The following is an 18,199-nucleotide window of genomic DNA, read 5'->3' on the forward strand; positions in this document are numbered from 1 at the left end:
AGAATTCAGTTTTTCTACATGATGATCTGTTTTGAGCTGTGATATCTTCCCTTTCAAAGACATTATTCCGTAGTAGCCCAAGGGCCATTTATTTAGATTAGGCATGCAAAGCAGGTGTAGCTCTCTTTTCTGTGTGCATTTCATGTTCTGGAATTTCCTAGAGGTAGCAATTTTTTAGCACTTTGACCTTGTCAGAACAGACCCTTTCTTCCCTGTCACACCCTCACCATATCAAGCCTAACAGAGCGGTGTTGAGTCCACAGGTTGGATCAATTTCTTACCTGAGCTCTGCAGTCACACACTGCCTGCAAGGCTGAGGCTTGTTTGGCAAGCTGCCATTTGATAACTGACCTCTTGTGACCACTTCTGTCGTCTCTTCAACATTTCCATATCTATCTATTGCTTTAAACTTTTACTTCTTTATTACAACTGCTTCAGTTGTGAAGAGTGATTGTTGCTTGTGAGTATGAAAAAAATGTACCCCATGCAGATCAAGGCAGCTGTGCAGTGAATTGCATGTGCTTTTATTTAGTTTGGAGGACATCTATGTTGTACAGCTGTCTTCTGAAGCATGGCTGTATAGGGTGAAGGATGCTTTTATCAGTAAGGTATGTCTGCACTGGAAAATTTTCCTATACAGTCAAGTATAAATTTCTGTATTAGAAGGGGTTTCCTTATCTCTCCCATAATCATCCTTTTGCTCTCTGCCTTTTTGCCCTTTGGGATGTGGTTGCCCACCAGAATTTTCATCTTTCAGCTCCAGCTGTCCTTGGGAATGCATGGACTGAGAAGAAATCTGAATGTTTGGTAACAAGTAGTCTCATTGTCCCAGTGAAAATATGAGGAATAATTCTCATAGCTGAGCACTCATTAGAGAGTCAGTAATGATATAGAAAACATCATTCTGCAGCCATCAGCAAAATGCAAGAGACATTTATTAGATGTGCCGTGTAACTTGCCCTTCTGCTAGTGAGCTGCATTGTTAGTTCATTGTTAAAATTACACATTTAGCTCACATTTGAAAGTCCCTGATACCTGGATCAATGCCAAATAATCCCAGCCTTCCATTCTCTGGAAGGTCATGAGAGTTGCCCGCCTGTTTGCATCCTTCAGCTCACAGCACTTGTCCCAAAGCCTTGGCAAAGAACTGCACATTATGCCTCAAAAGTTCCCACATTCAGAACAAAACAAAGTTTTGAGCAGCACTTTCCCAGCAGGAAAGAGAAATTGCATATGCCACCCTGCCTTTCCCAGCAGAACAAAGGGAGCCTTTTGTTCTTTGCCATTCACCTATAGCTTCAGAATGGAAAAAATGTTGCCTTTCCTTTCCTGGGAGGCTCTCCTACAGCAACACCTGGATATTCACTGTCTCCAGGAGAGTCTTTGCCAACAAAAGGAGAATGGAGCTCTACCTGAGGCATGCTTCCTCCTGAAAACTTTCCAACACTCTCCTTCTCTTCCTTAACCCTAAATTTCCCAATTTAATAGAAAAGAAGTGCTTTTCCACTCTGGGAACCTCACTAATCCACAACTACATAGCACACACAGAGTCCTAAGATGCTGATGTCTGCTCCATGCAGGCTGTGCTGGAATGACCTGCAGGGTGGTCAGGGATCACACTGAGTGGAAGCAAAGGTAAACATCTTGTTTCTTTCAGTATCTCAAATCTGGCTATCAGTGCCTTGTAGTGGTGTGAAGGGTTAAATCATATAAAACATAACTGTGAAGTACCCACAAGGAAATTCCCTGCTGCAGCTTCTCACATGGCTGCGCTGCTGAGGCACAGCCTGTGCCACTCTGCTCCTACGGGCTGTTTGTCATTCTCCCACAGAACAATTGCTCCTCTGACACCAGGCTGCACCTTTGCACCCATTATCCCTCTTCCTGGACAGGCCTTGCTGACAATTCTTCTGCAGGTATTTGCCCACCACATTTCCGGAGGGAGGATTTCCAGCTGCATTTGGTTTCAGCACAGTAGAGGCTTTCTTGCATGGGTCCTCATGCAGATTGCATCCTGAAGTGTTTAGTGGAGTCAGATTGAGAACATGCCTTCAGAAATTTGTCTTTGAACGGAGAACAGGAGACCTGCAGTTGATTTCTAGTTAAAAAAAGCAATGAGAAACCTGAGACCTGTGAGGCGCTGCTAGCTTCAAGGAAGAGGACAACTTCTGATGTTTTCTTGAGCGTTATTCTATGCATCCTAGTGGATCTCACACTGTTTTCCACATGTAAATACTTCATATAGAGTTAAAATCAAGCTTAACATGGAGAACAAGTTTTCTACAGTTAATAGGACTGCCAGCTGACAAAAAAAAAGGATTTGTTTTGCTCCTTTATTTTACTAAAGAAGCAAAATTTTGCAATTTTTTTCTTTGTATTTCCTGTTTTTCAGCAGGTATCACATTCTGTTCATTGTATCTGTCTGTCTCTGTCTGTCTGTCTGTCTGTCTGTCACCAGCACTATTTCTCATACCCTTCAGGCCTGCTTACTTTTGGAGGTCATGGGTGCTTTGTGGTGTGCCAGCACACTCCTGCCTGGTGCAGCTGCCGTGCAAGGCCCCTTCCCAAGGTGCTCCCACAGAGGCTCCTGCTGAGCCTGGGCTCCTGCAGGGCATTGGGATGAGTCAGCACCACCATAGCAGGGAACATCTGCTGCATCAGAGCATCTGAGGGTGTTAATTAACAACCCCTCATGCTCATTTCGGGCACTGTATAGGTTGTTTTCTACATCATGGGTTCAGTGTTGCCAAGAGCATAGCATTTATATTTACCAGTAAGCTCTATGGGAGGCAGATGTTTTGGCGTCTTCAAGGGAGAATGTTACAGAACTGGCCCCAGAAACCTTTCAGGTTTTTATTATTTCTGTGCTCTTATTCTTATGTCAATGTAAAGTCTCTAGAGGACACTTATGAAAACAAATCCTCTAACTTTGCACCTAGTGCTAAAGCATTCACATAACAACTTGATTTTATTTCATGTTGATGCTGCTGCTATAACACAGACAAAGCAGAGGAGGCTACATGGAGGTCATGCTGTTGTTACTGGTAACTTCTCTGTGCATGGAGCTGCTGCCTGGTTTCAGCTGATGTTATGTTTGTTCTCCAGCCCTGGGGGATGTGGGAAGAAGAGTCCATGGGTCTTGCTGAGGACCTGTGCACAGGTTGCAGCAGCAGCTACTTGCAGCCAGGATACTCTAACTCCTTAGCAACCTCTTGTCAGCTGATCCTTAACTCTTCTGTAAGCATTTCCTTAGGTACTCTGGGGTCTTGAATATCCACATAACACATAAATTGCTTAGGAAGCTTATTGCCACACACACCGATGCACAGAGGCTGTAGCCACTAATGGGGATTAATGCCCTTCAGAAGGGTTGATTTGCAATATTTGGGGTGGTCAGAATATAAACACGACCATATTTATGTTTCCAAATGTTTTGCTTTTGGGTGGATGTAAGGTCTTAGAAACTATTTGTTGCATAATCACACCTACTGTCATCCTGTGGGAATGTGAACAAGTGACTGAGAAGGAAATGATTCCAGATTTTCTGCCAATCTACCCAGCCATCCATTCACCCTTCCAACGCTCTCCTTATTTCTACTTCTTCGATATTTATGAAAAATGTACTCATTCCTTCATATTCACTTTTGGGTGATTTTGTTTCACTTTAGACTTCTAGTTTTTAAGAAGGTGGAGAGATTTGTTTCTGCTTATCTTCAAGACTCTAAATTGCCCAGGTGACTCACATGGTATTTACTTAAGTGAACCCTATATGGCTTCTAATGAGCTGGGAGGAAGGAGGTGTTGAAATGGAGAGGGAAGTACCAGAATTCAGGACAATAACATATTTACTTTTTGGGGATGAAAAACCAACCCTGCTTTTGGGAATAGCTTGCTTTTAGTGCCCTGCTTCTTGAAAGCACAGTTATTAGAAACAGCAGCACTTTCAGAAGAAAGTTGTACCCTGTATGGCTCTGCGGGGTGCACTTCAGCAGGAATGTTATTCAGCCCTATCTTCTTTAAAACTGGTTTGTTCAGTTAACTATTCTTCACCACCGAGAAATGAAAACACATATTCCATTAGCTAAATGTATGGGGCTCACAGTGTGAACAGACCTACATCTGACACTGTTTCCACAGCATTGTTGTTTCCACCACACCTACTACTTGGAAGAACCTAATCCTGCTGCAAATATGTCACCCCACTCATGCCACCTAACCAGTGCAGGGCATGGGAAAAGGACTGCGCTGTACTTCACTGAAGTACACTGCTATTAACAATAACAATTATAAGGGAAAGAGTCTACTCTTTCCCCGTTGTCTCTACAAAAAGTACTTCAGTGATTAATCTTTAGCTGAGTGGGGTTCTGCAGCTCTGTCAGTGTTGTTTGCCATGTGTTGAAGGTATCGTTGCGCTTAATTCCACCCCACTGAGTGCACAGCACAACAGTGCAGCTGCTTGTCTCCTCTGGTTTCTTGGATTAGTTATTTCCTTCTCTTTTACACCAAATAAGTTGGCAATGGCACACACATCTTAATCTAGCAAATTAATTAATGTAATTTATTTTTGTCTGCGATGTTTGCACTTTTAATTAATCATAATTAAATGATTAATGTAAATGTGCATATAAATCACTTTGAAATCTGATGAAAGAATGCCAAGTTCCCAGGTTGGGTCAGATGGAAATTGTGGTAGACAGGCCAAACTCTGGGGGAGCACTTGCTAAGTGTATTCTCTCAGTTATTTTCTCCTGGTACAGCTAGTCCTTCACTGCTTTTGGTAGTGTTTGACTATCAAGACTCCAGGAACTTACGTGGCTGTGAATCACTGGCATTTCAACACTTTTTCTCTAAATAAATACTTAGTTTAGAAAGACAGAAGAAAATAATTGTATCAAAGTTTTCCTTTTGGTATTTGTTGTGTATGTACAAGGAAAGAGCAAGAAAATGGTAGTATTTCTCAAGAAGGCACTTAAATTCTTTGAGAGCAAGTTCTCCCTGCCGCAAACAGCAGGTGTACCTTACAGCATAGAAAAAAATGGTTTCTTAAGAAATGTTGTACAGCCTCAGTGTCCCTTGAAGAATCTAATTTCCATCAGAATCCACCCCATGTAAAAAGAGGTTAAACAAATATTTAATTTTGTCTGAGTCACTGGTTCTTGAGCTACCAGACGTGTATCTAACAGATAGACAGAGCAGGGAGTGAGCCCAGCCCGCAGTGTCCAGCAGGGAAAACTCTTACAGAGCAGGTTGTTGCTGCTGCAATTGTGCTCTGTCATAGTTCAGACACGTGACAGTGAGAGAGGGAAAGAACAGCCTTAGAGACAGGACTGGGACAGCTGAAATGCCAGGGGACAGAATGATGCTGAGATGTGTACTCGTCTACAATTTACTAGAAAAAGAAATTCATTGATGAAAAATAACATAGGACAATGTCCCTGAATTTTGACAAATAAGCAAGATTTTCTCTCTAAACAAAATTGTGGAAATACACACTTTAGTTTGACTTTTTTTTTTTTGTTTGTTTGAATATGTTTCATGTAATTCAGAATCACAAATAATTTTAAAATGTTTATTTCAAAATGACAATACAAGAAATATTTTATTCTGAAAACTGCTGAAATCTGGGATTTGCTGGTTTTCAGACAAGTTTGGCTAAGATTTTATTATGATAATTGCCAAAATCTAAATATGTAAGTGTTTTCAAAATCACGTTTTTAAGAAAAATATTTTTTTAAAAATTTAATAACCTGCAGTTAGGTCTATCTGGTGATTGCAGAAGGTTATTCTTTTGTATGCTTTGCCATTTCCAATGTTTTATACAATGTTTCAGATTATCTGTCTATCTGTGTCTGTATGTCGTTTATTTTGCAGAAAGTGTTCATATTTTCTGGAACTTTTCGGATGAATTTGGATCCTTATGGGCAGTGGAATGATGAAGACATATGGAAAGTTGCAGAGGAGGTAAAGCTGTTCAGTGTTATTTGTCTCCCTCTGGTGATGTGGTTACAGCAGGGTGCAGCACAGGTCAAATGATTGTAATATTTTACATTTATGTAGAATGTTAGGGGAAAAGTGCAGGGGAAAGGTCATGCTGTGCTACAAACCAGATATATTATGTTTTATATAAATAGTTATTTCAATACCCAGGCCAATGTGAAGCCAGCTGAGAGGCTGACAAGGCAATTCAGGCTTTTGTTCAACTTGTGTCATGAAGCTTCCTCTGCCATGGAAAATAAGAGTCATGGAATGTTGGAATTTCGAACCTGAAGGTTGTCTTCCAATATTTTGTTGAGGTTTCAGGAACATTTTTTTTTCCCAATCCTGAAGCTTAGGGGCCAGATTCTGTTTCCACGTTGCACTGGTCACACACATTGCAGTTGTCAGGTGCCACCTCTTGGCTCTGACAGTGCTTCATGGGTGCAGAGGTGTCCATAATGCCCAGGAAAGGTCAGGTGAGCATTACAAGGGGATAAGGGCCACAGCCTAGAAAGTGGATACCTTTTTCCAAGGTACAGATGACCTAATTCATACAGACCTAACCATAAATTGGTGCCATTTTCCCTGTTCATTGCAAGTCTCATGTATCAAAAAATGCTTACAGGTGTGGGACTTAATCCAGTGTGGATTAATATCCCCTTTCTTGAAGAAGATAAGCTCTCCTGCTTTGGAGAATTGTTTCCAGCATGCGTTTGAATTGAGCTCGGGATTTTAAAGAGCTAAACTTCTTTCACAATGGCATGAAAAAAAAGTTATTTTGAAATGTTTATCATTAAGGAGTTTGGCAAATCTGTATGTGATACTGAGGTTTTCATTGCACAGGAAAGAATGCAAAGCAAATAGAAAAAAAGAAAGAGCTGTAATGCTTTTTACTAGGAGTGATTGGATTGTTTACCAAGTTCATGCACTTGAAGTCTGGCTTGGCAGTAGCAGTGAGTCAGCATAACTTTGGGAGCACGGCACAGAAATGAACTGTCAGCTTATTCCAGACCCATGTTGACTGCTGAGGATTTAGAGGATCCTCCTGAGATCAGCATCAGCTTTTTACACTCCTTGCAATCAACTGCAGAGAACAAAGCCTTGTCTGGTGGTTTGTGTTTTATTGCCCCCATATTTCAGCACCTGAATCTATCAGACTTGTGTCAACTTGTGAGCTTAAGTCTTACTCCTGCAGTCAGCTTGTTTGAACCCTATGGGTACATGAAGAGACCTTGTGCAGTTTTAAGAAGAAAGCACTTTTTCCATCCATTGAATGCAAAATTTCATTAAGGATAAAATGTGTGTTCAAAAGAGAAGGAGGAACAAATTACTGGTCTTAATTTGCTTACAAATTAAAGCACAAGCTCTTCAGAAACACAACACATATACCCATACACCACAGTTTAGTATGGTTTCCATGCAAAATGGAAACACTTTGTAGGAATTCCAAATTCTTGTTTTCCCTGGAATGCAAATTAGTTGCAGATCAGTAATATTTAAAAAATCTAAGGACAGGGGCCTTCAAAAATTCCTGGTGTTTCATTACATTTTTATAGTCTTTTATAGAGCCATGCAACTTAGATATATTTCCTCGTTTTTGTATTTTGTGAAAATGTCTCCCTAAACTCCACTGATAAGGCCAAGGACCTCAGTTGATTTGGATGTGTGGAAGATCGAAAGCTTTGCTTTGAGGTGTAAATCTTCAAGGAGAGTAAAGAGGAACACTGGAAGAAACAGTCAGAAAATATCTCCTGGGCTGGACTCTGGTTTCTGGCCCAAAGGCAGCAGCTTCATTTGCCATGAGCACCCCTCTAAAGGCTTTGTCACCAGTGCCAGAGAGAAGCCTCCCGTGCCATTAGTATAACCAAAGTGCACAAGACCTTTGGGACAGCAAAAGGAGCACCTGAAAACACTGTCAGATCTGTAGAGACAACAACCATGGTGACGGGGGTTATTTTCTCTGTTGCTGTAATGTAGCATATAAATTTTTGTAATTACTTTTTAAACTCCTAGTAACCAAAGAGGCTTGTTTTTATTCAAAAATCCCTTTCTGTAGCATTTACAATGATGTCAATGATTGCCACAGTCAGCAGTAATTATATCTTGCCAGTTTTTTGTGTCCTTTCTTTCTTTGGCAGGTCGGACTGAAATCCGTAATAGAGCAATTTCCAGGCAAGCTTGATTTTGTTCTTGTGGATGGAGGCTGTGTCCTCAGCCATGGCCACAAACAGCTGATGTGCCTTGCCCGGTCAGTTCTCAGCAAAGCTAAAATCCTGCTGCTCGATGAACCAAGTGCTCACCTGGACCCTGTGTATGTTTTGTTCATTTGTTCTGTTTTCTAATACGGAATAAGAAAACCCGTGAGGCAGCACCATTTAAAGAGATCTTTTGTAACTTGTCTGGCCTATTACTAAACCTGATTTCAGTAATGTATGTTGGTAATTCTGCGCAGGGGATCAGGGAAGCCTGGTTGCAACCTTTACTCTGTGTCTGATACGTACTTTGGCAGCAGAGATGCAGCTGAGGCACCTCAGAGCTGTGTCCCTGCATGGAAGCTCTACAGCCCACAGCCAGGCTGTTACACACGTCAATGCAGTTATGGCCATGCACACTGCAGTCTGAATGCCAGTGTTTGTTTGCCTTTCAGAACTTCCCAAGTGATCAGGAAGACCCTGAAGCACGCGTTTGCCAACTGCACGGTGATACTCTCCGAGCACAGGCTGGAGGCAATGCTGGAGTGCCAGAGATTTTTGGTGAGCACTTCTCAAAGGCTCACTTACTGTTGTCTCACTGCACTTGATGAATATGCAAAACACACCAAGTGGAAATGATGATGTTTTCTGGATTGATGGGCATCATTCAGGGTAGTTGAGCAACCTATCCACTGGCAGAACTGCAGCAGGCTCCTGTTTGCTCTTTCACCTGATCTGTCACAGACACCTCTGTTAAGATGAGCTGGGTCATATTCTGGACAAGCAAGAAGGAAAGTTGTGTAGGTTATCCAGCTGCTGATCCAGGTGCCTTATATTTTTGATTGGCTCAGGACATTCAGAAAAATCTCAGCATCTCAAGAGTCTTACAATTGCAAGTGCAGAATCAGCTGCACTAGAGCAATAGGAGGCTGCCTGGGGAAGAGGGGTTTCCAAGTATGTGATGATCAGAATTGCTGATTTCTTTCAACAAGCCATGTAAATATTCCTTTCACGTGTAATCAAGAGGACAAATTATTGGAATCCTGAGGTGTGTCCTTTGTTACACAAAAATGGTTAGTAAAGAAAAGGCAAGGTATGTAAATTGTTAAAAATTAGGTTCCTCTCTGTATTTTTTTCATTCTTCTATGAGAGGGCATCTAGATTTTATTAGCAGAGTGAAACATGGTTTTCGATGTCTATTTGGCTGCACTAGCACAGCAGGAGGAACACTGCCTGGCGTTTAAGCAGGCTAGTCAGTAGGCAGGTTGTACATCCCTTTGGATGTGCTGCTCCTCTCTGTGTGCTGGACTCAGCCTCACCCCCAGTTGCTGTGGCAGCAGAGCCCTAGCAGGCAGGCAGCCTCTCTGAAAAGGCTCCCCACCCTCCAGATCATGTTTTAGCAACAGACATGCTAAAAGTTCTCTCCTGTCAGAGCTGTGCCCTTACCAGAGATGTGCTGACATTGCAGTGCCAGTGAAGGAGCCTGATTTTTCCTTGGCTCCTGCTTGACAGGAGAGACTGGCACAACCGTGCAGGGCAAACCTGTTGTCTCCTTCAAACAGAGGTGAGCAGTGCTTCCTTGTTTGGTGAGAAGAAAGCAAAGAAAGCCTGGCACCTTCTCCCTCTGCTTGTGATAGAAAAATTAACGCTTTCTTACCCGGGCAGAATAGCAGTGCCAGGGAAATGCCAAGGTCCTGCGAGACTTCAACAAAGGGACCCAGAGGTAAAACCAAGTCACAAGGAGAAACCCCCCAGTTCAGGGGCACTTTGTAATTTGGGGAATAGGCACTTTTTCCACATGTTCAAATTTTAATGTATGTTTTTTGTGGTTGTAATTAGAAACTGCAAACTAGAAATTAGAAATTGTAAATTGGGTTTTTTCTGTTAGAAGATGTTTGCCATGTCTTCATGCCTCTTCCCTGTTCCATTAGTTGCATTACCTGAATTCAGTCAGCACCACCACTGCTCATCTAACGGAGTGATGTTTCTCCAGGTAATCGAGGACAATAAATTGAGGCAGTACGAATCCATTCAGAAGCTGCTGAATGAGAAGAGCTCCTTCAGGCAGGCCATCAGTCACGCTGAGCGCCTTAAGCTACTCCCAGCACACCACAGGAACTCCAGCAAACGTAAACCCCGACCCCAAATCACTGCCTTGCAGGAGGAGACAGAGGAGGAAGTGCAGGAGACAAGACTGTGAGATGTTGTGTAGGGACCCTCTTTGTGGAGCGAATGCTCAGCAGTGCCCCATGATGACAGGACCAGCACTTCTGAACCTGCCTCAGCCATGCACAAATTCAGCCTTCCAGGAGGTGCTGACTGCAGCGACCGCATGAGCATGTGGGAATTGCTTCCCTTCCGTGGTTAATCATGTGCAAGTCAGTACATTCTTTGAGGTTTTGCCACTTACAGTGGTGAAACCAGATTTCCTTTGGAAAGCTGCTCTGATTGGATACAAACAAGATGGCAAGCTGAAGTAACCTGCCTAGCCTGACATAATTGTTTCAAAGAACTTTTAGAAATGTTCTTGCTGGGGTGAGAGGACTAGACAGCAGGAAGAATGTGAAAAAATAATCAGACCTGGGTGGAAAATAGGAAAATCAGTTTGTAAAAAACTTCTGTGGATTCACTTCCTGCTAATGAATTAAGGGACAATATCAGCAAGGAACACAGAAAACTTCCTCCTCTTTGTTTTCCACGAAGCAAATGTAATTTCAGCTTAGCAGGAAAGGCCAAATGCCACGTGCATAGGTGAAAATGAAGGAAGAGAGGATATTGTCTTGGAAGCCAATCAACATCTGTCATGTCTCCACAGTTAAGGGAGAATTGGTATTTCCTCTTAAAGCCTAGGAGACTGTTAACCTGACCCTGCACACACTCACAGTTGGACGAGTGCAGGCTGTATCAGTGCAGATCAGTATCTAGTAAAGGTAGGACTCCTGGCAGAGGACCTGTAATAGTCTGCATAGGTCTAGCATCTTTATATGCTTTTTACTTTGGCCTAAAAAAAAAGAAACCTCTCAGAAGTAGACTTTATAATGAAATTAATTTTTATACTCTTCTGGTTTGCAGTTTTATTATGGAGCTGAATGTTCTCTAGGATATTTTATTTATTTTAATATTGTTGCAAACTTTTGCTAAGGAAATTATGTATTTTAAGAGTGATTACGTACTATAAAGAAAAATATATTTGTACAAAAAGTTTTATATTTGGATTGTTGCAGGGATATTTTGCTACTAGACTTTGATGTCTCGTTATGCTAGAGCTGTTGGAAACGAGGGCAGCCCCAGAGTTTGGCCAGGTACTGTCCAATGCTGTCTTTGTGCACTAAAGCATTCTAGTGATATACAAGTGGTTTAGATTATTTTTTTCTTTAAATAAATTTTTAAAAAGGGAAACTGCCTATATGACACATTACAATCCCCCCCCGCCAACCCCTCCAATGGCGCGGGCACTGCGGACACTGCCGGCCGATTCTGCTCCTTCCGCTTCAGTTATTGCTGCCTATCAAAACCATGGGCACTGTTTTTAGTGCCTTTCGCAAGGCGGGGGTGAAAAGGCTGTGGCGGCACTAGGTGGTGCTGCGGGGCTCGATGGCCTCGGCGGGTTGCGCTCCCAGCCCGAGCCCGGCTCTGCGGAGAGCGGCACGGCACGGCTCGGGCTGAACTCTGTCCGGTGTCCTGGAGCAGCGGCTGTCCGGGGCTGTGCCGCTGTCCTGGTGCTGCTCAACGTGCCGCTGGGTCCGGCTGAGCCCGCAGGCACCGGAGCTCACTCTGGAGCTGCTCACCCTGCATCACGCTGGTTTTCCTCTAGCTCTGTCCCCCATTGCATGCTTTCTGCCCTTCATTACATATTTCCTCTGCCAACATTTGCTGGCGGTTTTTTTCCCTGCCCTGTCCTTCGCACCGTACTTTTATGCTTGTCTGTCTTCTAGCATTTACCTGGGTCTTTTCCTTTTTTTCTGTGGGGGACACCTCCTTGTGCTGCCTGCTTTTCTCCACAAAGCAATGCCTCTTGCTCACAGAGCATTCTGGATACCCTTGGGCCTCAATTTTGCCATGTCACTGTTTCTTTGCCACTAAGCTCTGCTTGATTTATAACAATGGAAAACCAATTCTGTATTGAAGTAGTAGCATCACCTTAGAATTCCATCTCCGCTCCCCTTACCCCTCAAACTGTTCACCTCACAGTGTTTGTCCTTTTTCTCACACAGTCAGCTCTCCATTTGTGCGAGTCTTTACAGAGCATGTGGCCAAGCCTGGCAGGGAGGCCAGGGCTGCTGCAGTGTGGCCAAATCCAAGGAGGCGTGCCAAGGGTCACTCTTTTTCAGGATGTTACTCAGAGTACAGCAGACTCACTAAGTGGGGGAGTTTATTATCTAAATAAACAAGATGATCAGAAAGATCAGCAGAACAGAATCACGGTCATTAGAACCAGTGCATGTTTCAGAGCTTGCGCAACTGACTGTTCATGTTTTGTGTTGTTGTCGGAGTTAGAAGGTGGTAGGTAAGCTGGATTCCGCAGAGACACATTTCAGGAAAGAAAAAGATAAGAACAGCAGGAGCATGTAGTAGATGGGACATAATGGAAGCTGCTGACACAAACACTTAGAAGGAGCACTTCAAACAAAAAGGAAATCGGTTGACTGATTGCCCCCACCCTGGGCCACAACACTCACTGAAACAGCTTCTACCATCAGTCCCCAGCTACCACCATCACACTGCTGGTCCCGAAGAGCCCAGACAAGATGCTGCCCTCTCAGGGCAACTGAGAGAAGAGAGTGCTATTTCCTTCAGTCCCAAACCACTGCTTCAGCTCCTTTGGAGTTCAGGCTGGAACAGGAGGCAAGTTAGTACCAGCCTCCCTGAGGAGTCTGACACACCCTCTCCTTCCCAAGAAAGGTTGAGAAGAGCACGTTACCTTCTCGAGTAAGTGTTCTTGTACTTGCTGTCAGGGGGTGACAGCTCCCAGGGATCTTTGCCTGAAACTGATCTGGGAAGTTGCACATGCTGTTCGTGATGGAAAATGGAGCACAAGAGGAAAGGGAGAAAATAAAAAATAACTAAATTAGGTCATAAACAGTGGAAGAACAAACAATGACCTTCATAAACACAGGCTGAGCATTACTTAAGGGAAATTTTCTTCTCACATGCTTTGCTTTGCATGTATTTGATAAAACAAAACATATAAAAAATACTCCTACCAGAGCCCTTTGTCATTAAAACCACCTATACAGAAATGTGTGTACAACATACAGCCAAAGAGAAGAGCATGCTGACTTTAATACTACAAGTGGAGATTTAATTTTGCAGCCTGCTAAGAAGAAACGGAAAAGTCAAAGTTGAAAAGAGATTCTGTAGCTGTCCTTAGGTACAGTTAAGGGTGGCCACACTGCTAGTACAGCACAAAGAAGCTCCTGGGAGAGTAAAGGCTAAGCAAAGATAGCCTAAACAAACTTGTACTATGCACACTTAAACATTTTCATTAATCTTATATACAAAGTAACTACACAAAGTAGCTTGATAATAGTCATTAGCAGGAACTTCTCAGTATCTCACTGGAGTCAAACAAGCCTGCTATTCCAATAAACAACTTTGCTTTCACAGTTGCTTAACTGGTGTCTTACCAGCTGTGCTTTATTCATTAAATATCTATTTCCAAAGTCTTTTAAAAGCCCACCTCCTCCAATTCCACAAGCCTCAAATCTCAGGCGGTTACATCAAAGCTGCTAAACACTTGATGGGCCTCTATACCTCCTGAATTCTATCTACCCTGTTTAAGCAACAGGCTTAAGTTATTTCTTAGTAATATAAGGCCTTGCAAAGCATTTCCCTATATTAATTCTAAATTGGTGTTAATTGCTGGAGGTAATTTCAGAACGACATAATTTGTTTAATTTTATTTACCTAAAAAGTGTTCCTTATTTTTCTATTACAGAGTTGGTATTTTAGGTCTATAATTACTTGGTTATGATTTAACATTTGGAAAAAAACCCCACACTGCTGTAGAACTGATATACAACTGTTCATTAATGGACTGTTATTTGCTGCCTAAAAACATCTTGCAAATTAAGCAATCCAATGCAATAGTAATACATTTCCTTTACCAACCCTCATGTTCTCTAAAACTAATTTCCTGTTCCTAGGATAAACAATATTTATACTAAGTTCATGCCCCAGAGCTCACTTCAGCCTCAAAATACAACCCTTGTAAAATGCAGTCAGAGGTTTCTGAGTGATGCTACAGCCCAGCACCACACCTTGTGCTCCCTTAAAGTCATTTCCACTTCAAGTTTCTTGAAGAATAGCCCACTGCGTAATTCTCAAGTCTCTTCACTATGGTTTGACCATCATAAACATCACTTTAGCCAGAGTTATGACCAAGAAAGTGATCCTTCATCCCTTCTCCAAGCATTTTCCACCACCAGAGGCTGTTTCACTTCTCCAGTTCTACTGGAAAGCTAGAGGGTTTTTGATGTATTTTGTAAATCACTTGAGCTGTATTACAGGAAGAGATGTGCTTCAGGCCTGCTGGTTTTGCTGTTGCTGATAAATGTTGCTGCCTTTGTTGAATGATGGAATACGTTTCTTCATGCTTTTAATTTTGGAGTACATGCTCAGCAACCCAAAAACAAAAGCAAATATTTTCCGATGATTTAAAGGAGACAGTCCATGTTCTTGTCAAGAAATAAGAACCATACGAGAGATGCTGGAAGCTTTTATTTTTAGGACTGGCTTGGAGAGCTGGAATATTTTGTACTTGCCAAAGTTGATGGATGAGAAGTATCTTTCATGTTTCTCTGGTTGAAGACATTGAGAAGTGTATAAAGAATGCAGTGTAGCCAGATGAGTGCTAAATTAAAAGTCTTTCACTGCCCCACTGGCCTGTGAGATGGTTTCAACCACAGAAGCTTCCCTATACTTTCTGAGACAGCACTCCATGGAGACAGGGTCTCTCTCTCTCTCCACTCACCTCTTTTAAAGTTACGGGGTAGTAGCTGGGAGCAGATGCAGCATTGATGGGCATGGCCCACCACAGCACACTCCAATCCTCTCTGCTTGAGACACAGCAAGCAAGGAAGAGAAAGGATTTTGCCCATTAAAAACTTGAAGTGAGAGTAGCTGGTATGACAAGTCACTCATGAGGAGTGCTGTTTGTACCATCACAGGAAGAACCTGAAGACACAGTGAAACAATGAGCTCACAAACAGAGCCTGGCCTGGCCTTGCTTCAGCACAACCTATCACAAACCAAGTGATAAGCCAGCAGAGAAGTTAGCATGTCCACAAACAAACTGTGTTATGGTTATGTGGTGTTCACTCTCTATGGGCCGGAACTGCTGTGGCTTAACAAGAGAGATTAGCACTTAGTGCAGAAGAGAAGAACCAATTAGGAGATCGGCAAGATACTGTGAGATTAAAGCTGCATGGTGATCACAGACTGTTGAACTGACAGACAAAATGACAGCAGACAGGAGTCAAACAGGTAGAAGACGCAGATGGAGAGTTTAGAACAGCAGGCTGAAAAGGAAGGATAATGAGGGCACTGAAAGGCAATGCTAAATTTAACGAGATCTAACTTTCACACCATGATCAAAGTTACTCTGTCCTCTGCAGATTTTCGTGCACAGTACAGTACTGACTAGTTTTTACTCTGAGACATTATGCAGTTTTAAAATATACCTCAAAACATGCTTTAGGACCTTGCCAAGTATCTTCCTACACAGACCGCACACTCTTAACTCCTGACCTAAATGAGGTCTGACATTTCCAAGGTGTATTTTAAATGCAGAACAAACCTAGCTTAGAAGCATGTCGGGATTTTTCTTTTCTTATTGCTCTTAAAAAAATAAAATTGTTATTACAAATTCTGATGTTGAAAATTATGTGATCCATATAGACAGTGCCTTACACTTGTGTTCTTCCTTGGCCATGAAATCCATACCTGAGCTTCTCACACAAGCTACCACATTGCTGCTCACTGCTTCAGCACATCAGGGATCCTGCTTTCTGAGACTCACTGCTCCGACCTGCAGTGCTTCACAAGCTGACTCATTCTGCTAAGAACCACCAGCAAAAACAGCATCCATTTTTTGGCACAAAAATGAATAAAAAATAAAAGTAGAAATCAAGCTCTAGAGAAATTATCTGTATTTGGTTACACATTACTATCACGGAGCAAACTGAAGCCTTAGTGAAACAGCAGTTGCCTAAAAGCAAGGTACTTTCTAAATATATTGTGCAGGGAATTATTTCAGAAATAAGCTTCTAATATTCAGTATCTATAGAGCCAACACACACATACAAACTAAGAGAAAGACAATATGCCGTACAAAGATTTTATTGACATGAGTCTGGGATGACTGTTTTACATAGAAAGGCAAAGCGTTAGGAAACAGTTAATCCTTTACTCCTCTAGGCTTAATTTGAGAAAAATGCTCTTTTGGATATTAGAGGCATATCACTGTCCAAGTTCTCCAAACCACCTCCCACTAACCCAGCAGAAGGCATGTAAATCTGATCTCAAGAAAGATCTGCACTTTCCCCTGCCTAATAGATAGGTGAGCTATCTCGACAGCACACATTTCCACATTCCTACAATTCACAAGGATGTAACTGCAACTATTGTAGAAAGAGGCTGGGGAAATATGCCCTGCATAGAAACTGTCCCTCATGGGAACATGATCTACCTCAGTGGTGGAGAGAAAAATGACAAAGAGTTAATTTTAACTGCAACTCAAGTATCATTTTACAGCAATTACATCTTAAATCCACAACAGAAATTGATAATTACATAGTAACTCATTGCTACTACATTATCTTGGATAATACTGTAGTTAAACTTTTACTCAAATTCCTTTTCAGTAAAATCTGTTTCTGTAAAACACTGTTATTTCTTGGATGCTTTCAAAACACTAATGAAGCATATAAAACTTTTTACAGTATACAAGAAAAACTAAGTTAATAAATGATCACATTTTCTTCAATTCTATCAAAGAGTAAGAGTCTGAGAAAAATAACTTGTGTTGCATTTTAATTTCTCAATCTCCTTCCTTTTTTAAGAGATGAAAGTTACAAAAGAAATTCATTACATTTTAGATGAAGAGAAGCTTGAGAAAAACAAAATCACAATTCAGCAGGCAGATGATGATGATGATGAAATCAAAGCATTTAATATGGCTTGTAGCTGAAAGTAATCGATCTGCAATTCCAAACATTTGAGTTATTGCCACATTCACTAATTTTTCATTAAGTGAAGATAAAACATCTTTAAAATGCATCAACAATAGCTTTAAGCCATTGTTGTATATATTGTGCAACTCATCTGAATGCAGGTTAACATGTGAACTCAATAGAATATATTTATGTACAGTATATACACAAACAGAATCCTGTGGTAGGTAGGTACCCCTGAATATTATCATTTAAATAAGTAATTTTCGTAATAAAAGAAGAAAAAACCCAACCATCTATGGAGGAGGCAAAATGCCCATTTCTGAACTTTAAATCAATATAATTTCCAGCTAATGTACATAGAAATAAAACTGTGGTCCTGTACAAACTTTACATTACAGGGTAACAGTTTGTTTTTAAAAAATATTTACATATTTAAGTACTTGGTTCTTTGCAATAGAGATTATATGAACACAAAAATTTGTAAGATAGGCAGGTTTATTTATTGGATTTTTCTATTTGTTCTTTTTTGTGCAAATTCCAAATCTCTCTTTTTGTGTTATTATCTGCCTCTATTTGCCTTGTATTACTGCTGCTGCTTTTTTTTAGTATTCTGAGAAGGCTGGGTGACTTTGCTTCTAGGAACAGGAAGAAAAGATTTAACTCTTGAAACACCCAACTCTGTCTTTGATTTACTGTTGCTGCTTTCCACAGTTCGACTGCTGCTGAGAGGACGCATTCCATCCTAGAAATAAAGAAAAAAAGCATTTCGTGTATAAATAAGTATCACTGTTTGACATGACTGGGTTGTGTTTCCTTCATTTTGGCCAACATTTCCCCAGAATTTTTTTTTTTTTC

General features: G+C 41.5%; 2 protein-coding genes across 4 annotated transcripts in view; one reads left to right on the forward strand and one right to left on the reverse strand.

The window, feature by feature from the left end:
- CFTR (CF transmembrane conductance regulator) overlaps nucleotides 1–11,515 on the forward strand; it is an 86,763-nt gene extending 75,248 nt beyond the window's left edge. For both annotated transcript variants that reach the window (XM_083860584.1, XM_083860585.1), the window contains exons 24-27: nucleotides 5,872–5,961; nucleotides 8,115–8,287; nucleotides 8,624–8,729; nucleotides 10,162–11,515. In XM_083860584.1, the coding sequence (XP_083716710.1) occupies nucleotides 5,872–5,961; nucleotides 8,115–8,287; nucleotides 8,624–8,729; nucleotides 10,162–10,368 (576 nt within the window). In that variant the 3' untranslated portion in view covers nucleotides 10,369–11,515. The remainder of the gene's footprint in view (nucleotides 1–5,871; nucleotides 5,962–8,114; nucleotides 8,288–8,623; nucleotides 8,730–10,161) is intronic.
- Nucleotides 11,516–16,419: 4,904 nt separating this feature from the next.
- The window catches only part of CTTNBP2 (cortactin binding protein 2), a 67,555-nt gene continuing 65,775 nt past the window's right edge, over nucleotides 16,420–18,199 (reverse strand). Inside the window, exon 22 of one of the 2 annotated variants that reach the window (XM_083860263.1) lies at nucleotides 16,420–18,086. In XM_083860263.1, coding sequence (XP_083716389.1) covers nucleotides 17,928–18,086 — 159 coding nt within the window. In that variant the 3' untranslated portion in view covers nucleotides 16,420–17,927. The remainder of the gene's footprint in view (nucleotides 18,087–18,199) is intronic. The other variant, XR_014589958.1, reaches the window with a different exon arrangement.

Source organism: Zosterops lateralis, assembly GCF_965231275.1.
Source record: "Zosterops lateralis genome assembly, chromosome: 4".
NCBI classification, from domain to species: domain Eukaryota; kingdom Metazoa; phylum Chordata; class Aves; order Passeriformes; family Zosteropidae; genus Zosterops; species Zosterops lateralis.